Source organism: Uloborus diversus, chromosome 6 (genome assembly GCF_026930045.1).
Source record: "Uloborus diversus isolate 005 chromosome 6, Udiv.v.3.1, whole genome shotgun sequence".
Lineage (NCBI taxonomy): Eukaryota > Metazoa > Arthropoda > Arachnida > Araneae > Uloboridae > Uloborus > Uloborus diversus.
Genome location: NC_072736.1, coordinates 81447202 through 81466588, shown reverse-complemented (window position 1 = coordinate 81466588; position 19387 = coordinate 81447202). Strand labels below are relative to the sequence as shown.

Sequence of the window (19387 nt, the reverse complement as noted above, 5' to 3'; positions counted from 1 at the left end):
CGTTCATCCAACACATCTTTTCTCAAAAGGGGTCCTACTTACCCCTATCAACCCTAAATGTATATACAATAAATTCACTAAGTTGTTTTTTATGCATGTTTCACTTTAACTTTGAAATTAAAGGCATAAAAAGGAGAAACACAGTTGAAAACATATGTTATTTAAAGGAATGTAACAGTGTCGGACGTAAAAATTTTTTTACGTCCGACACCTAGATTTTAGTAAAAAATATTCACTTCTTACAAAATGAAAATAGGTTACATCAAAGAGATTGAAATTCTTACTTTGTACCCAAAAATATATGTATGTAGCTTTAAAATTATTGGCTCAGCATAATTAACTGCCTATTTTGGTGTCGGACGTATAACACTTCAACATCTACTTCAGAGGAATTCTTTTACAAATCAAAAGGAATTATATTTTGACACATTTTTGCAACATCACCAGCAACACTCTGTATCTTTAAATGGTTATTCATCTCAATTCATAATATTAGCATGTATTTTTTGGAAAAAAACAGAATTTCTTCGAGAGTCTTCAAATATGGTTTGAAAATACTCAAGATGTTGACCTTGGTTTAACCTGCTGTAACTTATTTATAACTGAAGTGATCAAATTTTAGACAGGCATTTCAAAATATACAACTCTTTACCTTTAAAATAACACCTCATTTGTTTACAAATTTTAATTTTGAAAATTTGATCATCTGGTTGACCTTATCATGGAATTGCCCTTGAGTTCAACTGACCTTCGATTATTTTTTTTAAAATTATTATTGGCTTTTACGTATGCATTAACTATCCTTAAAAGGCATATCCCCGAGTACAAACTTCCACTCAATCAGGAAACTGCTACAATGGAAATAATTTCACACCATTTCTATTTTAAACTGAGTTTGTTGTAATTCATTGTTTTGTTTTCAAAAACGCAGCATCGTCTTCTTACTTCTACTGCCTGAATTGATGCGACCTGGCATCTATGATTAATGACGCGTTTGTCCTCCATGTTCTATTCTTTTTTTTTATTTTGAGTTCACACACCAAATGAAACTGGTTTAAATGAGTTCTTATTCTTTATTAAAGGACGAGTTTTTTTTAAATAAATATCTTTACTTGAAATGTGTGTTTTGAAAAAGAAGAAGAATTAGTACCAGAGGCGGATACAAGAATGGGGGTCGTACCCCCCTCCCCCCTCTAAACCGTCGACAATATTATCCGTTACCATTGTGTTCAAACACTTTATGAATGAAGTGTAAAAGATTTCCGTTGTCTTTTTAATTCATTAAATAGTTTTAAAACTAGATATTTTAATTGCCTCTTTTCATTGCTTTTGAAATTGATTCGAGACCTTTATGCTCTACTAAGTGCCGTACTCCTGAACGATTTGGTACTTTTTATTGTCGCTCAAGCAGTTTCAGAAATTTTTTGTACCCAAAACCGTTAGTTCGTCCAGGGGGTGGGGTCATTCTTAAGCATGCCCCCCCCCCCTAAATTGGCAGTCTGTATCCGTCCCTGATTTGTACAGCTCGTCATTTAGGTTGTCGATGGATCAACTGACGTGGACTCTGCCCCCCGTCGCAGTAGATTTTAAGCATCTGTCCTTTCTTTCGGCTGAATTTTAGTTTTGTTGGGAAAAATTTATAACTCTGTAAATGAGTCACCATCTCCCATCTCCTTTATGTTTTTTTTTTCTTGTTCAGTATTGTTTACATGATATATATTGCAGTGACCTGCGCAGGAATTTCTCAAGGGGGGGGGTGAACTTTCCCCGAACAAATAAACTTGTTTACCCCCCTCCCCCGCCTCCCAAGGTACACACAGCCTGTAACTGTGGCCAATGCAATACCAACTTCGGGCGATTTTTTTTTTTTTTTTTTTTTTTTTTGGTAGAGCAAATGCAATTTCTGCTGCGCTTTACATTTGATCTCAATGTTAAAGTCATCCAAGTTTAAATGAACCTTCTGTGAACAAACGAAATTAAAAGTATTACTAATATATATTTTGAAACAAAGGCAACAAGTTTAATTGCACCTTTTCATCAGTTATATGATCCTACTTGTAAGTGCAAGTTTGAGTAGAAATAGGGGGTCAGGGAGTATTCCCTCGGACATTTTTCTGAATTATAATAGGGGGGGGGGGTGCAATTTTAGACGTTTTTTCGCGATGTTAGTGAAAGAAGGCCCACCCTCGAAAATCTTTCGAAATTTACGTCTAAAAAGCAAGGCCCGACTAACTGAAAGTGAGCCCTAGGCCCACATTAATTTCGAGGCCCCCTGAAAACTCTATAGCCCAGTCGGAATGCATTTTTGGGAGCCTCTTTGTCTATCACAGAACTACATAAACCATTTATCATGTGTATTCATGAATCCACTTCGGGTCACCTCATTATTGTGACAAGGTAAATTCGTTACTGAAGGAATTAATAAAAATAATTACTTGGAAATACTAAGTTATTTCCAACTAAAACGTCATTATTTTTTATTATTATTTTAAAAATACATGTATTTTTTGCACAGTTGTAATGTTATGCATATTTTGAGTAATTTGTGGCCCCTTAGGAAGATGGGGCCCCAGGCCCAGGCCTAGTTGGCCTGTGCAGTAATCAGACCCTGCTAAAAAGCGTAATTGTCGACCATCTTTGCTTATAGTTGTGGAAAAAAGTAGATTTAAGGAAGCATTCCTGGCAATTTCGCAATAATGTAGCTTTTAATAACGCACTTTTAGATGATCTTTGACGATGATAAGAACAAGAGAGGTTCGGGGACCTTCCGTCTGAATTTTTTCAAAAATGAAGTCACAAGGGATATTTCCTGCCAAAGTTGCAAAATTATAGCTTTAAAAACGTATTTTAATCAACTTTTAGCAATATTAGGAACAGAGAGAGTTCGATAGTTTTCCCCTGGAAATTTTTGAAATTGAAATCTTAAAAACGCGATAGTATTGGCTATCCTCGAAACGAATGAAAAGGTATGGGGTTCAGGGAAACGCATCCGACTATTTTTCGAAATTATAGTTTAAAAAACGCTATTTTAGACGTTTTTTTTTTTGGTGATGTTAGATGGAGGTGAGGTTCGTGGACTTCGTAAGTAGTTCTGAAACCATTAGCTTAACATCTTTGGTGATGTTAGTAGGCGGGCAGGTTTGAGGATCGGCTCAAGTAAAATTTTCGAAAATTAGATCTTACCCCTTTTTTAGTCGATCTTTGGTTAATGATGTCTTTGTAACTTTATTTTTAACATCAATGAAATTGAAAATAAATCAACATTTTAATCTTTTTGCCGCACCCTGGCGCTGCTTTCGACCGCGGCAAATGTTCTTCGAGCCCCCCCCCCCTGGCAATATATATATATATTTAATTAATGCAATAAAAAAATAAGAAAAATTATAGTTTAACTTTGGATAATGTACAAATTTTTCGTATAAACTCGCACCCTAAAAGGGTGTGTGTGTGGGGAGGGAAGCCCCAAATCCCCCTTTCGCGTACGTCACTGATGTATTGCATTTGTTCTAAGTTTTATTGAGTAATGTTTGATGTTTGTTTCTTTATTTTCTAGGTGCTACTAAAGAAATTGGATCCGCATTAACACGATTGTGTTTGAGACAAAGAAGTGTGGAAGCCAAATTGAAAATTTTTTCAAAGTAATTTTTTCTTTTTTGTTCACTTTAATACTGTACTTAATTTATTTTAATTGTTTATGTGAGTGCGTTTATGTTTTTTTTTTAATTACTTCAGAACGTTTGAAATATTATTGCTAATTTAATGGTCTTCAGTTTGTTCGTTATTAAAAGCGTTCCGATTACTTGTAGGGAAAATTCTTTGAAAATTGTATTGTTAGCAACTGCAATTTTTCACAACTCTCTCACATGTAGTATTGTTTTGGAATCTTCTTTTTTAATGAACTAATACAGGAAGTATAGGTTAGTGCAGATTTCTTTTTTATAGAGGAAAAAAAAAATGAATTTTCTGTTTTTTTTCCCCCTAGTAGCAATTTTTTTCCTGAACTTTTGGTGTGCTTCATTTTTAGATAAGTTATTTTTAGGTAAGAATTTTATATTTGAAGTATTGCCTTTTTTGATAAAATTTAGGGGTAGTTTGTCAATACAGTAGAAGACCGTTATAACTCGGAGCTTTTGCGTTATACAGGTTTTGGCGTTATAGGTCATTTCGCAAATTTTGAAACTAATGTTCAGAATATATCTATCTATTTGCACTTCCGAATGGGTTTTATCTACAATGAGTAATAAAGCACTAATTATTGAATTAATCAGTCACAAATAAATGTTTCACAATCAAAAGAAAGTAATTCTTTTTTGAAAGTGAATTCTTCGTACCAAGAGTGTATCTCACACTTCTGCTAGCTTCATGCTTTGCATAACAGCTGCATTTTCAAGAGCCATCTGGAATTTTCTTTTTACTGTGAGTTAAAATTTTCATTTAAATGCTTTGAATTTTGATGGAAAGACGAAAGACTTTCAAATTTAAATTGTCTAACAATTTTTATGTTTGCAAGTCAAAGCAGAGAGATGTTTTTAAACTTCAAAACCTATTGTTTACTTCTGAAAAATTGTGCGGTTTATAGAGAATTGCATTATAAAGGACGATGTTATAAAAGTAATATATCATGTTTTCTGCAGGCAAGAAAACTTTAAAAATTCAAAAGAAAAAAGAAGACCCGATTTTTCTTGAATTATAGATATGTAATAACTGTTTTGATCAAATTCAGGCCCCTAGCTGCTTTAGATGAAATCACCTTTCAAATAAATAAATAAATAAAATCAAGCATCCGTTTAGGAGCTGCTGTGTACCAGACAGACATTGATTTATAAATACAAAAGTTAAACTTTTAACGCCTCTCTTTTTGCCTTTAGGGTCAAAATCTTAGTACACCTCTCTTGCGATGGGGTTGAAAAGGGGTTTTTCTTGCTTGCAATCACAAAACGTGTGAGAAATAATTTTCATTTTTTTAATAGTTCATTTATGTTTGTATGTATATGTGCTTAATTTTCATCCCAAATTCATTTTTTCCCCTTTTGGCATGCATTCTTGAGCAAATCTTACTAAAGATTTTTGCAGAATTAATCCTAGCATAAAGCAAATTAGACCTCGGTTGTATAACTTCGTGATTAATTTGAAAAGGAAAATATGATTGTCTGATTTTAAACATCATGAAAGTTTTTTATTCTTCCTCATTACTTTACATTGATTTCTCCTTCAATTTTGTGTAAAATATTCATGCGCTTTGGTAGTAAGAATTAACTTCAACTATTTTACATTACCTACACTTTTTGATCCTAACATATTCATTTTTCAAATGCAGTGTACTGCAAGAGGCTTTAGTTAGTCCTTTGCAAGAAAAGCTTGAAGAATGGAAGAAAACTGCAAGTAATTTAGATAAAGATCATTCAAAAGGTTAGTTTATGAACAGTATTGCTTTTTATCATAAGCCAGTCCTGCAAAACTATTGAATTACCTTTAAATCTTTGTTTAGAGTACAAGAGAGCCAAACAAGAATTGAAGAAGAAATCTTCAGATACTTTGAGGCTTCAAAAGAAAGTCAGAAAAGGTATGAATCTGCTTGAATGTGTTTGTAGTAATGAATACAGTGAGAAAAATTGTAACTGACATTGTTTTTTGTGTCATGCATGCAGGGTAAAAGACATCTATTTTTGTAAAAAATAGGACATAATTGCCCTATATTATTTGGTACACTATTGTGAAAGAAAAATATGGACATCTTTTATATTTGCATACTTAAAAAATATGCTTCCTGGTTATAGTTTTTTTTTTGTATATAATCACTATTAAAGCATTATACAGGGTGAATTTGATTGAATCTGCATACAAAAGGGAGTGATAGAAGAGCCCAAGTGGAGCATAGAACCACCCATTAACGTGTCCAATCCTTAACCGTAACCGAGTTATGGTAGATATAAGGAAAATGAGTAAAAAAACAAAATTCTGAGAAAACGACTAACGTGAAATTCCTGTAGAGCCTACACACAAAACAAGTACATATTTGGAGAAAGCAGACTAAATCCTACAAAATGACACTTTTCCCATCAAAATATTCACATTTTACAGCGAGCAACAAAGTTTTGAAACATTGGACACATTCAGATTTGAAATTGTGCCAGGGTTTTCAATCGACATTTTCAAAAACAACCGCATGAGCTACAATCAGGCAAATCTACCAAAAACTGACCCATTTCACTAGCTTTCAGGTGATACAACAACAAATCATATTGGGCTCCCAGTTCAACAGAAATTCGGGCTTTTGTTTGAAACTGTAAAAATCTGCATTTGTAGAAAAAGGAAAACCAGCGAAGAATCACACTTTTCTGCTTTAAATTTTTTGTTTCACTTTAGCATGTTTCTTTCTTTGTTTAAGAAAATGATATTTTTTTATATCAAAATAATAACTTTAACATTTTATTAAGTGAAAAAACACAAGAGGTAACAATAAGTAGAAATAAAAGGTGCATTACTTTCCCGTGCTTTTCACAGAGGAAAAATCAACAATAAAAAAGTTATACTAACATCAATGAGTACAGTTGATCAATCTTCAAAATTTACAATAGCTGCTGAAATTGGTCGCTGCCACATCTGACACACGCTCTTGCCCTTCTACGCACAGAAACAACCGTTGCTGATAGTGAAAGTACAATTTTTAGTTTCATTGCTGCTTCATCAAGCCCGGTTGCTCAATTTCAACAAACTGGCAACTTATGTTTTGTAAACTTCTTGTTTTAGGATTTCCAAAACAAAGAAGTCCACTAGAGTAAGGTCTGGTGGTCTAGGTGGCCAAGTCATGGGGCCCGTACAACCAACCTATTGGGGATATTGTTCAGTCAGAAAATCCTGAACGGCATTTGAAGAATGTACAAGGCTCCATTGTGTTAGAAAATGATTTCTGTTCTAGGTAACATTTTGCAGATGGCTACTAGCCCGAGACATTTCTTGAGAAAGATACTGTGAATATATGAGTCGTTATTCACTCGAGTGGACATGTTAAATTTACATAACTGGCATCAGTCTGCTGAAAAAAAAAAATCCATTTTTAACCTGCAGTTCCAAACTCGATTTAGCTTAAATGTTTGGCTGGATGTAATCGGCCATCATTTGATGGGTCTGTGTGCGTTTTTAGGTTTTTTAATTCAGGAAGCACTTATTTAGAGTTCATGGAACATCATTTGCTTAGCTTACTTGATGCTATTTCTGCTTCGGAGAGAGCGGAAATCATTTTTCAACACTGTGGTAACCCTGCTCATTTTCAAGTACCGTTTGGAATTTTTTGACTGAACAGTAGCTCCGATGGATTGGTCGTACGAGTTTTGCTGGTTTTCCTTTTTCAACGAAAGCAGATTTTTACACTGTTTCAAACAAAAGCCTGAATTTCTGCTGAACTGGAAGCCCAATATGATTTGTTGTATCATCTGAAAGCTAGTGAAATGGGTTAGTTTTTGGTAGATTTGCCCTATTGTAGCTCATACGGTTGTATTTGAAAATGCCGATTGAAAACATTGGCAACATTTCAAATCTGAGTGTGTCCAATGTTTCAAAGCTTTTAGCTCGCTGTAAATTGCGGCTATCTTGATGGGGAAAGTGTCATTTTGTAGGATTTAGTCTGTGCTTTCCAAATATGTACTTATTTTGTGTGTAGCACCTACAAGAATTTCAGAAATCGGTAGTTCCCTCAGTATTTTGTTTTTTTTTTTTACTCATTTTCCTGAAATATACCATAACTCGGTTACGGTTAAGGAATGGATACGATAATGGGTGGTTCTATGCTCCACTTGGGCTCTTCTATCACCCCCTTTCTTATGGAAGATTCGATCGAACTAACCCTGTATAGCGTATGTACCTACAGCTATACACACATACCTGTATACAGGGTGTTCCGTTTTAACCTGAAAGACCTTTATTTTTGCAACCGTTAGTCCTAGATGTATACTTTCAATTGCAAAAATGTTCAAAATCAGATGCAGAGTTAAGATATTGAAAGTTTAAAGTGAAAAACAAAAAAAAAAAAATATTTTTATACGGGCCCCAGTTCCCCTAACTTATGTTTAGAGAAAGATCTCCATTGAAAAATAATGAAATTAGTACGACCAATTTTCACCAAGATATAAAACGCAGCGATTTGGGACTTAGACCACTTTTCACTCACCGTTAGTAACACCTTTTGGGGGAAAATATAGCAGTTAACAAGTATTTATAAAATGATATGTGTGCATAGAGTGGTTTTTCAAATTGTTTTAGGTTTTGTAGTGTGTTTTTTCGTATCACAGCATAACTTTAGCATTTATTTTTGAATATCAATGAAAAATATGAAGACCTTGTTTTTCTTACTTAGACGGCCTGTCATTCTTCTGAAAGAGCAATAAATTCCAATCTTCTGTATGGTCCCTTAAGCTTTGAAATAGACTATCTCCTTGAGTTTTTGTCTCCCAAATGTCAAGTTTTTTGTGTTAGTAATAAGTTTTCAATGGAGATTATTTCTCTAAGTACTAGTTAGGAGACCTGGGACCTGTAAAAAAAGTTAATTTTTTAATTTTTTGGCTGATTTTTATTTTTGCTTCAAACTTTCAATATCTCATCTCTGCACCTGATTTTGAACATTTTTGCAATTGGAAATATACATCTAGGACTAACGATTTCAAAAATGAAGGTCTTACAGGTTAAAACGGAACACCCTGTATACAGGGTTCTGCACAGAAACTTAGGGGCCCACCACAAATGACTTTTCAGGGCCCCCCTCCATATTGTTTATCTCTATATTTTACCCCTAGTTTTAAAAATATTTGTCCCCCTTCAGGAGTGGGCCCAGGACAACAGGTGTCCCTTCTCTCCCCCTATGCACGCCCCTTGGTATATAAGTATACAATTTGTAAGATAGAGTACACAAAATTGTTATGTGTGATTAAAAAAAACTTTGTCAGTTCAGTACAAAATTCAAACTGAGCAAAATTAAGAACATAACATAAAAAAGAGGGGTATTTATGAAGCAGGGTGATAATTTGACGAAGCAAAGAAATTCTAAGGGAGATTCTCTAAAGTTTTTAGGAACTTTGAAACAAAGTAAAATGCAGTATAAAAAGAGCAACAAACCTTTTTTTTTTTCTGAATGATCCCTTCCTTCAGAAATGCAATGAATTAAAAGTTTAATTCATAGTGCAAAAATAAGAATTTACAAAAATTTCTATTAAATCTATCTGACTACAGTGCAAAAAAAGGACTGCCAACATTTTGTATTTAATCTATGTAAATACACTGCAAAAATAAAACTTAACTAAAACAGCAAAAATAAAACAGTGCTAAAATTTTGTTTTCAATCTCTTTTTTTATTTCAATGTTTCAGTTGGTGTGATTGACATTCGGCGTACTTTAGATTATGCACTTCAAGATGTTACAGACAAGTATCTCTTACTAGAAGAAATTGAAAAACAGTCGGTCAGAAAAGCTTTAATTGAAGAGCGAAGTCATTTTTGTCTCTTTGTTGGATATCTACAGCCTGTTTTAGTAAGTTTTTTAATTACTTTTTGCTGTTATGCGCATTTATTACTGTGTTGTCAATGAACTCTTTCTGGATTAGACATCTTAACTTTTCTAGAATAAAAATTAAAATAAATTTAATTTTCCATAAATAAATCATTTTTTGAATTCATATTAGTGCACAGATTTCCATGTTCCAATAAAAAAACAGCCATTGAGCTAAACATGCACATTTCTGTCTGTTTATTATTTTCCTGTTCAATGAAGGTCAAGTAAGGGAGACTGGGGCTAGCATGCGAAGGGGTAAGTGTGCGAATGTTAAATAATTTTCTCGTTTTTGGTTTGACAGCTCTGAGTGAGCTGTCACGTAACAACATAGATGCATCGCTACTGTCAGTGTATTTTCAATGAAATCTGCCGAACCAAACGTGTTGCACAAGAGAAAGTTGTTTTTTCACAGCGTTAAGTAATTTTTTTTATTCTTAGTTATTTTCTTATAATGCATATAATAGTAGAGTAATTTATCAAAACTAATAAATAATGAATAGCCTATGCTTCTACGCAACAAATGATGTTTTATTCAGATTATTTTATGAAACCATTTTTAAATCAGTGTAGCTTGATTTCAATACGGCGAGTTGGGGCTAGTAGATGAACTTTTTTCGGGGTAAGTGTGCGAATTTGCATACTTGCCCCAAGTTAAGTTTTTAAAGTCAAAACATTAAAGAATTGAAATTTAAATTCTGTAAATAGTCAATTTAATGAAATAATTGCATTAGTTACACTATTCTTGAGCTTATCATTTTTTATAGATATGCTTATGCAATTGCCAACTTACGTGCTCTTCTTTTTGAAAATGAGAAAATACAAGAGAAAAACAACAGCGGGGAAAACTGCACCAGGTGTAATGCTACATGTATGGTGCATTCCCTAGTGGGTAGATGACAGCTGAAATGTTTCCAGATTTCTTAAAGGATTTTGCTAAAAATACTAGAAGTTCAAAGAAAAATCTCTGATTCTCTTACTAGACATTTAAGACTGCCACGTCAATTTGGTGGGCTTGATGTTTGTAAGGAAACTGCTACACTACTAAAAATAACAATAACACTACTCTCTTTCCCACCACATTGTAACCATAAGTTGCTGCCGCTTGATAAGCGTCTACATGGCCCATTGAAAATTGTTAAATCCGCCTGTGATTCTTGGATGGTGAATAATCATGAAAAGCCAATGACAATTTACGACATACCAACAGTGGTAACAGTTGCTTTTCCACAAGAAGCAAAATCCATAAATATTATAAATGATTTCGAATGAACTGGTCTGTTTCCTTGCAATTCAAACATTTTTCAGGACTGTGACTTTATGCCAAGTTATATCACTGATCGGCCAGACTCCCAATCTCCTGGATCTATGAGTGAATCTGTTTGTCCCAGCAAGCAACCATGTTGGAAGAAAATAATAAAATGTATCTGTCCTACAGCAGATTCGGTTTTTACTTCATTCAATGATTCAGATTTAAAGTTTCTTATTGAAGATAGCGCTATGCCTCTGCTAAACCCACATACCTCTTTGAGCAGTACTCCAGTTCTTAAACGACCTTATTCTAAAGCTAAAGAGGGTCAGATCAAAAAAAGGATGGAAACGAAAGAGGTCTACAGCAATACTCTTTAACACTCCAGTCAAAAAGGCTCTTCAGAAAGAAAGAATATTAGCAGAAAAATGAAAATCTCATCACAAAATGTCCCCAAAACATACAAGAAATCTCTGAATCCAAGAAAAAAGGAATGTAAACCCCAAAAAAAACATAAAAATGAAGAACGAAGGCAAATAAAATAGAATTGTTTGCATTTTTCAGCATTTACTTCTAAAATCAGTTAAACTTTTTATATGGTTTAACATAACTAATTTTAAAGCAATTACAATACTAATTTCGCTTTATTTCATTCATTGGTAAGTTTTACTTCCTTATGTAAAGCATCATTCAGGCTTTATGTGAAATTTTCTGTGTCTATTATGAGTTTTTCTCAATTCGCCAACTTACCCTGTGACGGGGCAAGTGTGCGAACTGTGCGAAGGTTCATAAAAAAATTATGTAAAAAATAGACAAAGCATAGTATTGTAAAAACAAAAATATGACTTTGTTGCTGATACCATACAGATTATCCAAGCAATAAAAGAAAATTTTCTACTTTACTTACAACCTTTAAAAAAATTAAGTTTAAAAAGTTCACCAACTATCCCCGGTCTCCCCTATCTTGTGAAAGTTCTTACTTGAGTAAAATTAGTTGTCTTTTATTGAAGATTACACTCTCGATTTATGTCTTCTTTTTACAAGAAACCCCACTTTTTTTCCCTTCAATATCTTCCAGTTTTAGCATAAAGCCAAAAGATTACAATGTATGCACAAGACAGTTGGTAGGTTTATTCCATAGCTCATGCCAGATGCCAGAGAGTAAACTTCACTTGACCATATGGGACACCAAGGACGGATCTAGAAACTTTTCAAGGGAGGGGCGATTTGACTTTTATAACTTACCCTTTACTACTTATCCTATTCGCAACTCCAACAAACTATAGGGGGCGCTGCATTCACTGTCTAATGGCGGATGAAAAAACTAAAACAAATGCACACTGTAACGTATAAATTGCTTCTAAACCTAGGAAATGACAAACTTTTGTTCGCATGTATGATTTTTCGTTTTTTATTCATTTGAAAAGATTTTTCAAAGTCTTTTGGTTATTCTGACCCATGTAGAAAGAGATTAGAAATCAAAAAGTATTACGAAAGTAAAAAATTAATGCAGAACACACAGTAAGTTGTTCGGTAGCAGCCATTTTCACGATTTTGAATTCGGAATTCATAAATTTTTGGTTCACTTCGAACAGCATTTTCATTTTGTACCTTTTTTTCTATACATATTATGTCCAGTTTCGTGACATTTTCGGCATTTGTTGACATTTTTGTCACTTAGTGCACATACGTGACAGACTGTCAAGAGTAACATTTAACACTAGATAATTTATTTCTATGACTATATCATTGGATATCAAAAGAAATCATCATGCATTTAATTCATTCGTCATGGAAATGATTTAACTGATATGCGAAATCTTGGCAAGATGCATTATTCTTTCACACAATTTTAAAATCATAACCCTATAAACAGATTTTTGGCGAAACTCTTCCACTGATTATGACAGCTTTTGGAGAACAATAAAGTTAAGTTGGCGCAATATTTTAGCGATAAAAATTCCAAACTTTTATTTTTTATTGTTCAAATTCTAAATGTTCTTTCTGGATTTTTCAATCTGTTCTGCGATAAATATTTTCAAGAAAATTTATTTGTATACTGTCCATTTCAGTTGGATGCTGTAGTAAGAAAGGTTATTTAAATCATTTATGTGGAATTAGATTAAGGAAAAGAGGAATTTTTCAGCATAGCCCTAGTGTCCAGTCAATGTTGTTAAGTCCGCTTTTTTTCATCGAATTGAAAAACTGATATTTATTCAAATTCACTCAGAACAAGATAAATAAAATGTGTACTCACAGTTTATATCAGATATTTTTGATGTTACGCTGTTGCGGATGACGATTCCAAATGATGAATTATGCAAATAAAATAAAAATAAACATAACAAATTGTTTGTTTTGCCCAAAATGAACACGTGGAATGCAATGTTTTAGTTTTTTCGGCAGTTTTGTAAATATCCGCAAGGTAGCGTATTCGAGCGCTGGAGTTGCGAATTTAACATATGTTGATTGCGAATATTTCGGTCTTTAGCTCCGAAATATTTCCGGAGTTGAGCCCCAAATTCTTCCTCCCCCCCCCCTATATTTTTATACCTTCGAAGGTCGTCTGAAATTTTGTTATTTGAACTTCAATTTCTTCAATATCGAAAAATTGTGGGAAGAGCATTCACGAGGATGGGAACCTCGATCCTCGATTCTGCTAGAATCATCAAAAATCGTGTAAAAATGCTTTTTTTTTGGAATTTAAATTTCAAAAAATTTAAATTCCAAGCTCATTTTTTCCTTCAGCATCATCAAAGATGGACTGCAAGTGTTTATATATATATATATATATATATATATATATATATATATATATATATATATATATATATATATATATATATATATATATATATATATATTTTAAATTTTGAAACATTTACAGGGGAGGGGAGGGGGATTCTCCACCCCTTCAGAAAAATCATCGAAGATCATGTAAAATTTCGTTTTTAAAAATTTCAATGTTCAAAAATTATTGGTGTTGAATCCCTCAAAGAGGGGGGGGGGGCGATCGCCTCCATTGCCCCTCCCTTGTATCTGTCCTTGAACTACACCTTAATGTAAGTCCAAGTAAACTGCAATTAAAAGAGCCAAGTAGTTTCTCGGCTACTTTGGCAGTGAATATTTAGGCCATTAGTCATTCTATATCTACCAAATTGTCACACATTGAAGTTTTTTCAAATGGATCTAGTATAAATTGTTGGACCTTGTGTTAGACTTTTGCTCTCTTGGGTGGATAAATGTCATTTAACTGATTTCTATGATTTTACTATAGTAGAAACTCATTTGTCAGGCCCACATCTATTCAAATCTCCGGTTTATCTGAATAGAATTTGTTGAGTTAAAAAACTTTACACTCACTTAAATAATAAATCTAAGTTTGGATAGACTATTAATACGCAAAGTATTGGCTCTTTATTTTGATTAAATGTAAATCTCCTGCATAGTTTGTGCAATAAACTATAGTCATGTAATCAACAACATGGCGTGTTTGGAGTGTCAGTCCGACACCACTTCAGCTGAACTATACAGATACATGCTAAAGTTTTTGCAAGTAGCAGTCCTATGCAATTTTGTTACGATTTTTTTTTTTTTTTTGGTGTAATAAAAGATAAGTCTGCTTTTTGACTAATGTGTTTTACTTATTACTGACACTACGCAGATTATCCAGATTTTCGTTTACCCAGATTGCCTTTGGTCCCAGATAAACAAGGTTTTGCTGTACTTTTTGCATGGTTGTGGTTAGTAATAATTCCTTCCAATATCTGGGCTAATCTGCTTGTTATGCAGTATTTGAAGTAAAACTAAGGTTAAATAATTAAGTTACATTAGTTAATGCTAAATGGTAAAAATAAACAAACAAACAAAACAAAATGTTTATAAATTAGAAAAGTGAGTTACTCATACAATTATTTCTGGTAAGTTAAAATGTTTGCAAGTTTAAAATAAAAAACCACACCATTAAATCTTGTTTGGTTTTTTGCGAAGTTTCATAACTATTTCTTTAACGGACAATGTTTTGCGTTTCCATTTCCGAAGTTTCGCTTTCTTAAACTATTTATTTATTTTTTTAATTTTTACTTTTGTCTGTTTTGTTTCCAGGAAACACATTGAACTCAAAGTGTAAACTTGTGAAAATGCTTTTGTATATTTTATTTTCTTAGTTCTGGAATTATATTTAATATGATTTAAATATTTCATTTTCTGGCCTGACTTAAATTTTATTCTTTATTTTAGGAATCTGAGCTTGCAATGTTACATGAAATTAACCATATACAAGAAATCATTGATACTTTATCAAAAATTACCGGTGACCCGCATGTATTACCTTCAACTAGTGAGCAAGTGATAACTGATGTAAAAAAGGCTGAAAATACATGGTCATTTCATGTGGTATGTTTTAAACTAGCTTTAGTTTTTGTGTTATTGTTTTGTCCTGCTAAAAGTTTTGTTAATTTAAAAATTAAGAAAATGTATTGATTTTTAAAATTTCTTGCAAATTGTAGCTAATGAGAGAGGATTGTAATTAGAATAATTGTGGCATAACTTAAAAATAGATTTTGAGTTCAGATGTAATTTAAGAGTTCGTAACTTTTATGAAACTGATTTTAAAACTTCATAAACCGAAAAATGCTTTTGAAAGTGTTACAGAAGTCCTTTATTTTGTTTCTAAAACTTGATCTATTTCAATTAATTTGTTGAGAAGGTTTTAATTAAATACTTTGCATATTATTTATTTCAGAGGTACTTGTAGCTAGGCAACATTAGGATCGACTCACCTTCATTGGATTATTTTTTAAGTCATGTTATGATAAAAGACTATTTAAATCTTGTGAATTTTATCAAAAATCATGTTTGAAGTGTGCTTTAATGTTTTGAAACCTCAAATAATTGATACTAGATTGTGAAATACATAGTTCAAATGATTTATTTTACTGTTCTGAATAATTGATGTAGTATAATATGCGAACTTAGTAAGTGACAAATTGTAAAAATCAATAAATACGAACAGCAAGAGTGAGTTATTACTGAATTCATTGCAAAAAAAATCTTTTTGAAACCCATAAATTGTGTTGTCTTTGTTTTTTTGTGTGTGTTTTTTATTGAAAACGTTTTAGTTTAAAATAAAAACTGGTTATGTTACTTTTCATAGGTAAAAATAGAAATGAGTGACAAAACAGTTTTAATCATTAGCCAGGAAAAAAAAGTTTTTTTTCTATGTTTTTTTTTTTTTTTTTTTTGCTTCAAAAAAAAAAAAAAAAATTGATTCTCTTATTGCATAAAGCTCAGAGAGAAGCTCCCTCCTCTCAAAAACTCAGATTTTAGGCACTGTGTTCATGTTGTGATCTTCGAATTTTCTCATAGCCAAACATACTATTTTTTTTTTCCATTTCAGTTAAGCTTTAAGAGTTCTGAATTTTGTATCAAAAAATTAGTATGATTCTTTAGATGTTTTTTAAAATAGTAGATTCAAACAAAGTACCATGGGTGCCCACCAAAGAGGGGGGGGTCATGGCGCAAACTGCGCCATTGAAATTTTTAGGAGAGGGGCAGGAGTTGAGGAGTATTATTCTCATTTTGGGGGGAGGAGGCTCTTGCTTTTAGGGGGTCTCCACAACATTGAAGAGGGTGCTCCCTTACCCTTAGGGGGTGGGGACCCCTGTGAAGTACGTACATTTGAGTTTTGAATGCTAAAATATGTTACTTTCTTTTTTATATTGAAAGTGCAATCCTATCTAGTGCCATGATTAACACTGCAGTAATCCTTAAAACAAAGGAAAAGCATTCAAATTTTGAGATAATTACGTTGCCTGATTGAGATTTCTATGGACTTGAAAGTAAAATGTTAATGATCCTTTGTTGTACATTGTCTATTGCGTATATGCCTGCACAAAAATTGTTTTATTGTACTAAGAGCTTCCTTTATCAATAAACTGGAAAATCGCCCATCGAGGTATGATGGGGGAAAATTGCTTCCACATTTTGAACAAAGCAATTGCCGGTTTGGTGATATTTTGATAGTTGAAATTTTATCCCCAAATCCAGTGGATTAACCCTGAACTTCAGTAGATAACGTTCATCGTTGACCGTTGTCCGTTTTTTTGATTCTTCATTCCTCTAAAATTACTGTCTTACCAGTAAAACGGTTAAGTTACTGGATCCAGGTTCAGCCTTGCCACAATAAAGCCTTTCCCTGCATGTCAAACATTACCGAAACATATTATCAAATTATCATTCCGTGACGCGAGTTTATTGTTGATGACGTCAGGAGCGTTACTAGATCATTCGCTATTAAATATATGAGGATAGATACTGGATCATCGGCTATATGAGGATGCACTGCGTTTTTAAAGGCAATTTTTAAATTTTGTTCCTGTTACTCATTCTTTTTTTTTTCATGTAAGAAGTTTTTATCAATGTGTTTTGATTACATCACTTGTTAATGTGATTCTATTTTGTTCAATAACTGCTCAGTGACTTCTTTCTCACCTTCAACAATTTCATTTTGTAGAGTCCTCCTGGCTCCCCACATTCCCTTGGTTCTCGAAAGTCAAGTGTATGCAGCATCAGTAGCATTAACAGTTCGTCCAGTGGAAGTTTAAAATCTCACTCATCTAGACATTTCTCACATTTCCAGGTAAATAAATCTATGGACAAAATTGGAAGCAGGGAGAATTTTAGTAAGCTTTATGGGTCTTCAACTAATGAATTCCAACTACAGTGAAACCTGTGTAAGTTGACCACTTGTAGTGCACTACTTTAGTGATCAACTTAAATTGGTGATCAACTTATAGAGGTTGAACTATATGATATAGATCTAATTCTGTGCCTGAAAATAGTGGTCAATTTAGACAGGCAGGTGGGCAACTTACAAGGGTGGTCAACTTTACAGGTTTTACTGTATCATGCAACAAACAAAAATTTGTTTTCTAAATGTTTTCTTATTTGATTATTAGTATTTTACACTTACTTATAAATAATTTTTTATTGTTGTTGAAACAAGATGTATGCATCCACTGAATTATTCATTGCAAACCAGACTTTAAATTGGGTAACACAATTTACTTTGTATATTTCATTAATGGAGAACTAAGATTTAGAGCTGTTGAATTCATCTTTTTATGTATGTTTACTCATTGATAATACCAAAAATTATTTTTATGTTTCTTACTGTGAGCTTCTATTGTGTTCTTTCAAAAGCTTAATTAAAAAATATTTTAATTGTATTTTCATTTATTTATTGAATTCTGAGATGACTTTGATTTTGACTTTTTATTTTGATTTTCAGTTCCTATTCTTTGTACGGCACATATGTTTTGTTTTTCTCTTTTTGTTTTTATGATTTTGCTTCTGTTTTGTGCATGATTACAAAAATTTATTTACCCTTCATTAGACCTTGGGGAGGAAACATTTAAATAGTGTTGCATCACATGATTCTGGTTTTACATCACAAGATACACTATTTAATAACAGCTCAACAGCACCTATAGAGAATTTTTCTCAGGTTAGTAACTCCTCTCTTGTGCAGAAAGCTTTAAAAGATTTGAACCTATAACCCCTATATTATTATTATTATTATTTTTAACTGACTACATTATTCTTATGTTATGTGGCTTTTTTTCTTCATTTAAATGAATGGAAACACAATTGATCTAGCATTTAGATTTTTTTTTTCCAAAAATTCCTACTGGGTATTCAGGAAAAAAAATGTTAACTTGAAGTTCAGAACAGAAGTTACAAGTTGAAGAGCCTATGAATTGAATTAGTTAAAAATAAAACATAATTAATGATCAAAAAGTTTGAAACTTTTTATCTAAACAAGATTAGTGCTACTAACAGTCAAATCTGTCCATAATGTTTTGTGCACTGAAGAAACTTGTCATTTCTGCAACTGTTGAAAGCATTCATTTTCCTTGTGTTATTTAAATTAATACAAATCTTAAGAGTAGCTATGTGGAATCTACCAAGAAAACTTATGTAAAATAACTCTTTGGTTGTGAAGAGGAAAGAAATGATTGTCATGTTGCAATTAAAGCCAATTGTGTAGCTTAAACACGCAAATATGAACTTTAAAGTCAACAAAAGTCTTCATAAAATCAAAAAAGGACTTAGTTTCAAAGAAAATCTTTTCAAATACGAAAGGAAAACTTTGTTTTTGCTCTGAAGGAAATCTCTCTAATAGCTAATTTTATTTTTTAGGGAGAGGGAGATGGGATATTTTCGAATGGGCACCTGTCATCTCTACTGAGAGCCCTGGTGAAAATAAAAGGAAAAATAAAAGTTTTTTTTCACTCAATGTGAAACTTTTAAATTGATTTTATTCCTAATAGCAAAAAACCAAACCTAGTGGCACGACAGCGCATGGGGGGGCAAGGCCTACTGTGCCGTCTCAGTTTTCCTGACCAAGGGCTTTGGGTGCTAGCAGATATTCCAAATAGGTGGTCAACCTAACATGGAACCCCCAGGGTTCCATTCCCAAGCATGCTTTGTACTTATTTTATCGACCCACTGAAAGGATGAACGGCTGAGTCGACCATGCCCGACCCAGGGATAGAACCATTACCTCCTACATAGAAAGCCCTTTCACTGGTTTCGTCA

At 32.9% G+C, this 19387-nt stretch overlaps 1 protein-coding gene across 1 annotated transcript in view; it reads left to right on the top strand.

The window, feature by feature from the left end:
- The window catches only part of LOC129223996 (uncharacterized), an 84785-nt gene that overhangs the window by 47595 nt on the left and 17803 nt on the right, over window positions 1-19387 (top strand). The window contains exons 4-10 of the mRNA XM_054858389.1: window positions 3554-3638; window positions 5318-5409; window positions 5489-5563; window positions 9359-9519; window positions 15026-15181; window positions 17301-17426; window positions 18183-18293. Coding sequence (XP_054714364.1) covers window positions 3554-3638; window positions 5318-5409; window positions 5489-5563; window positions 9359-9519; window positions 15026-15181; window positions 17301-17426; window positions 18183-18293 — 806 coding nt within the window. The remainder of the gene's footprint in view (window positions 1-3553; window positions 3639-5317; window positions 5410-5488; window positions 5564-9358; window positions 9520-15025; window positions 15182-17300; window positions 17427-18182; window positions 18294-19387) is intronic.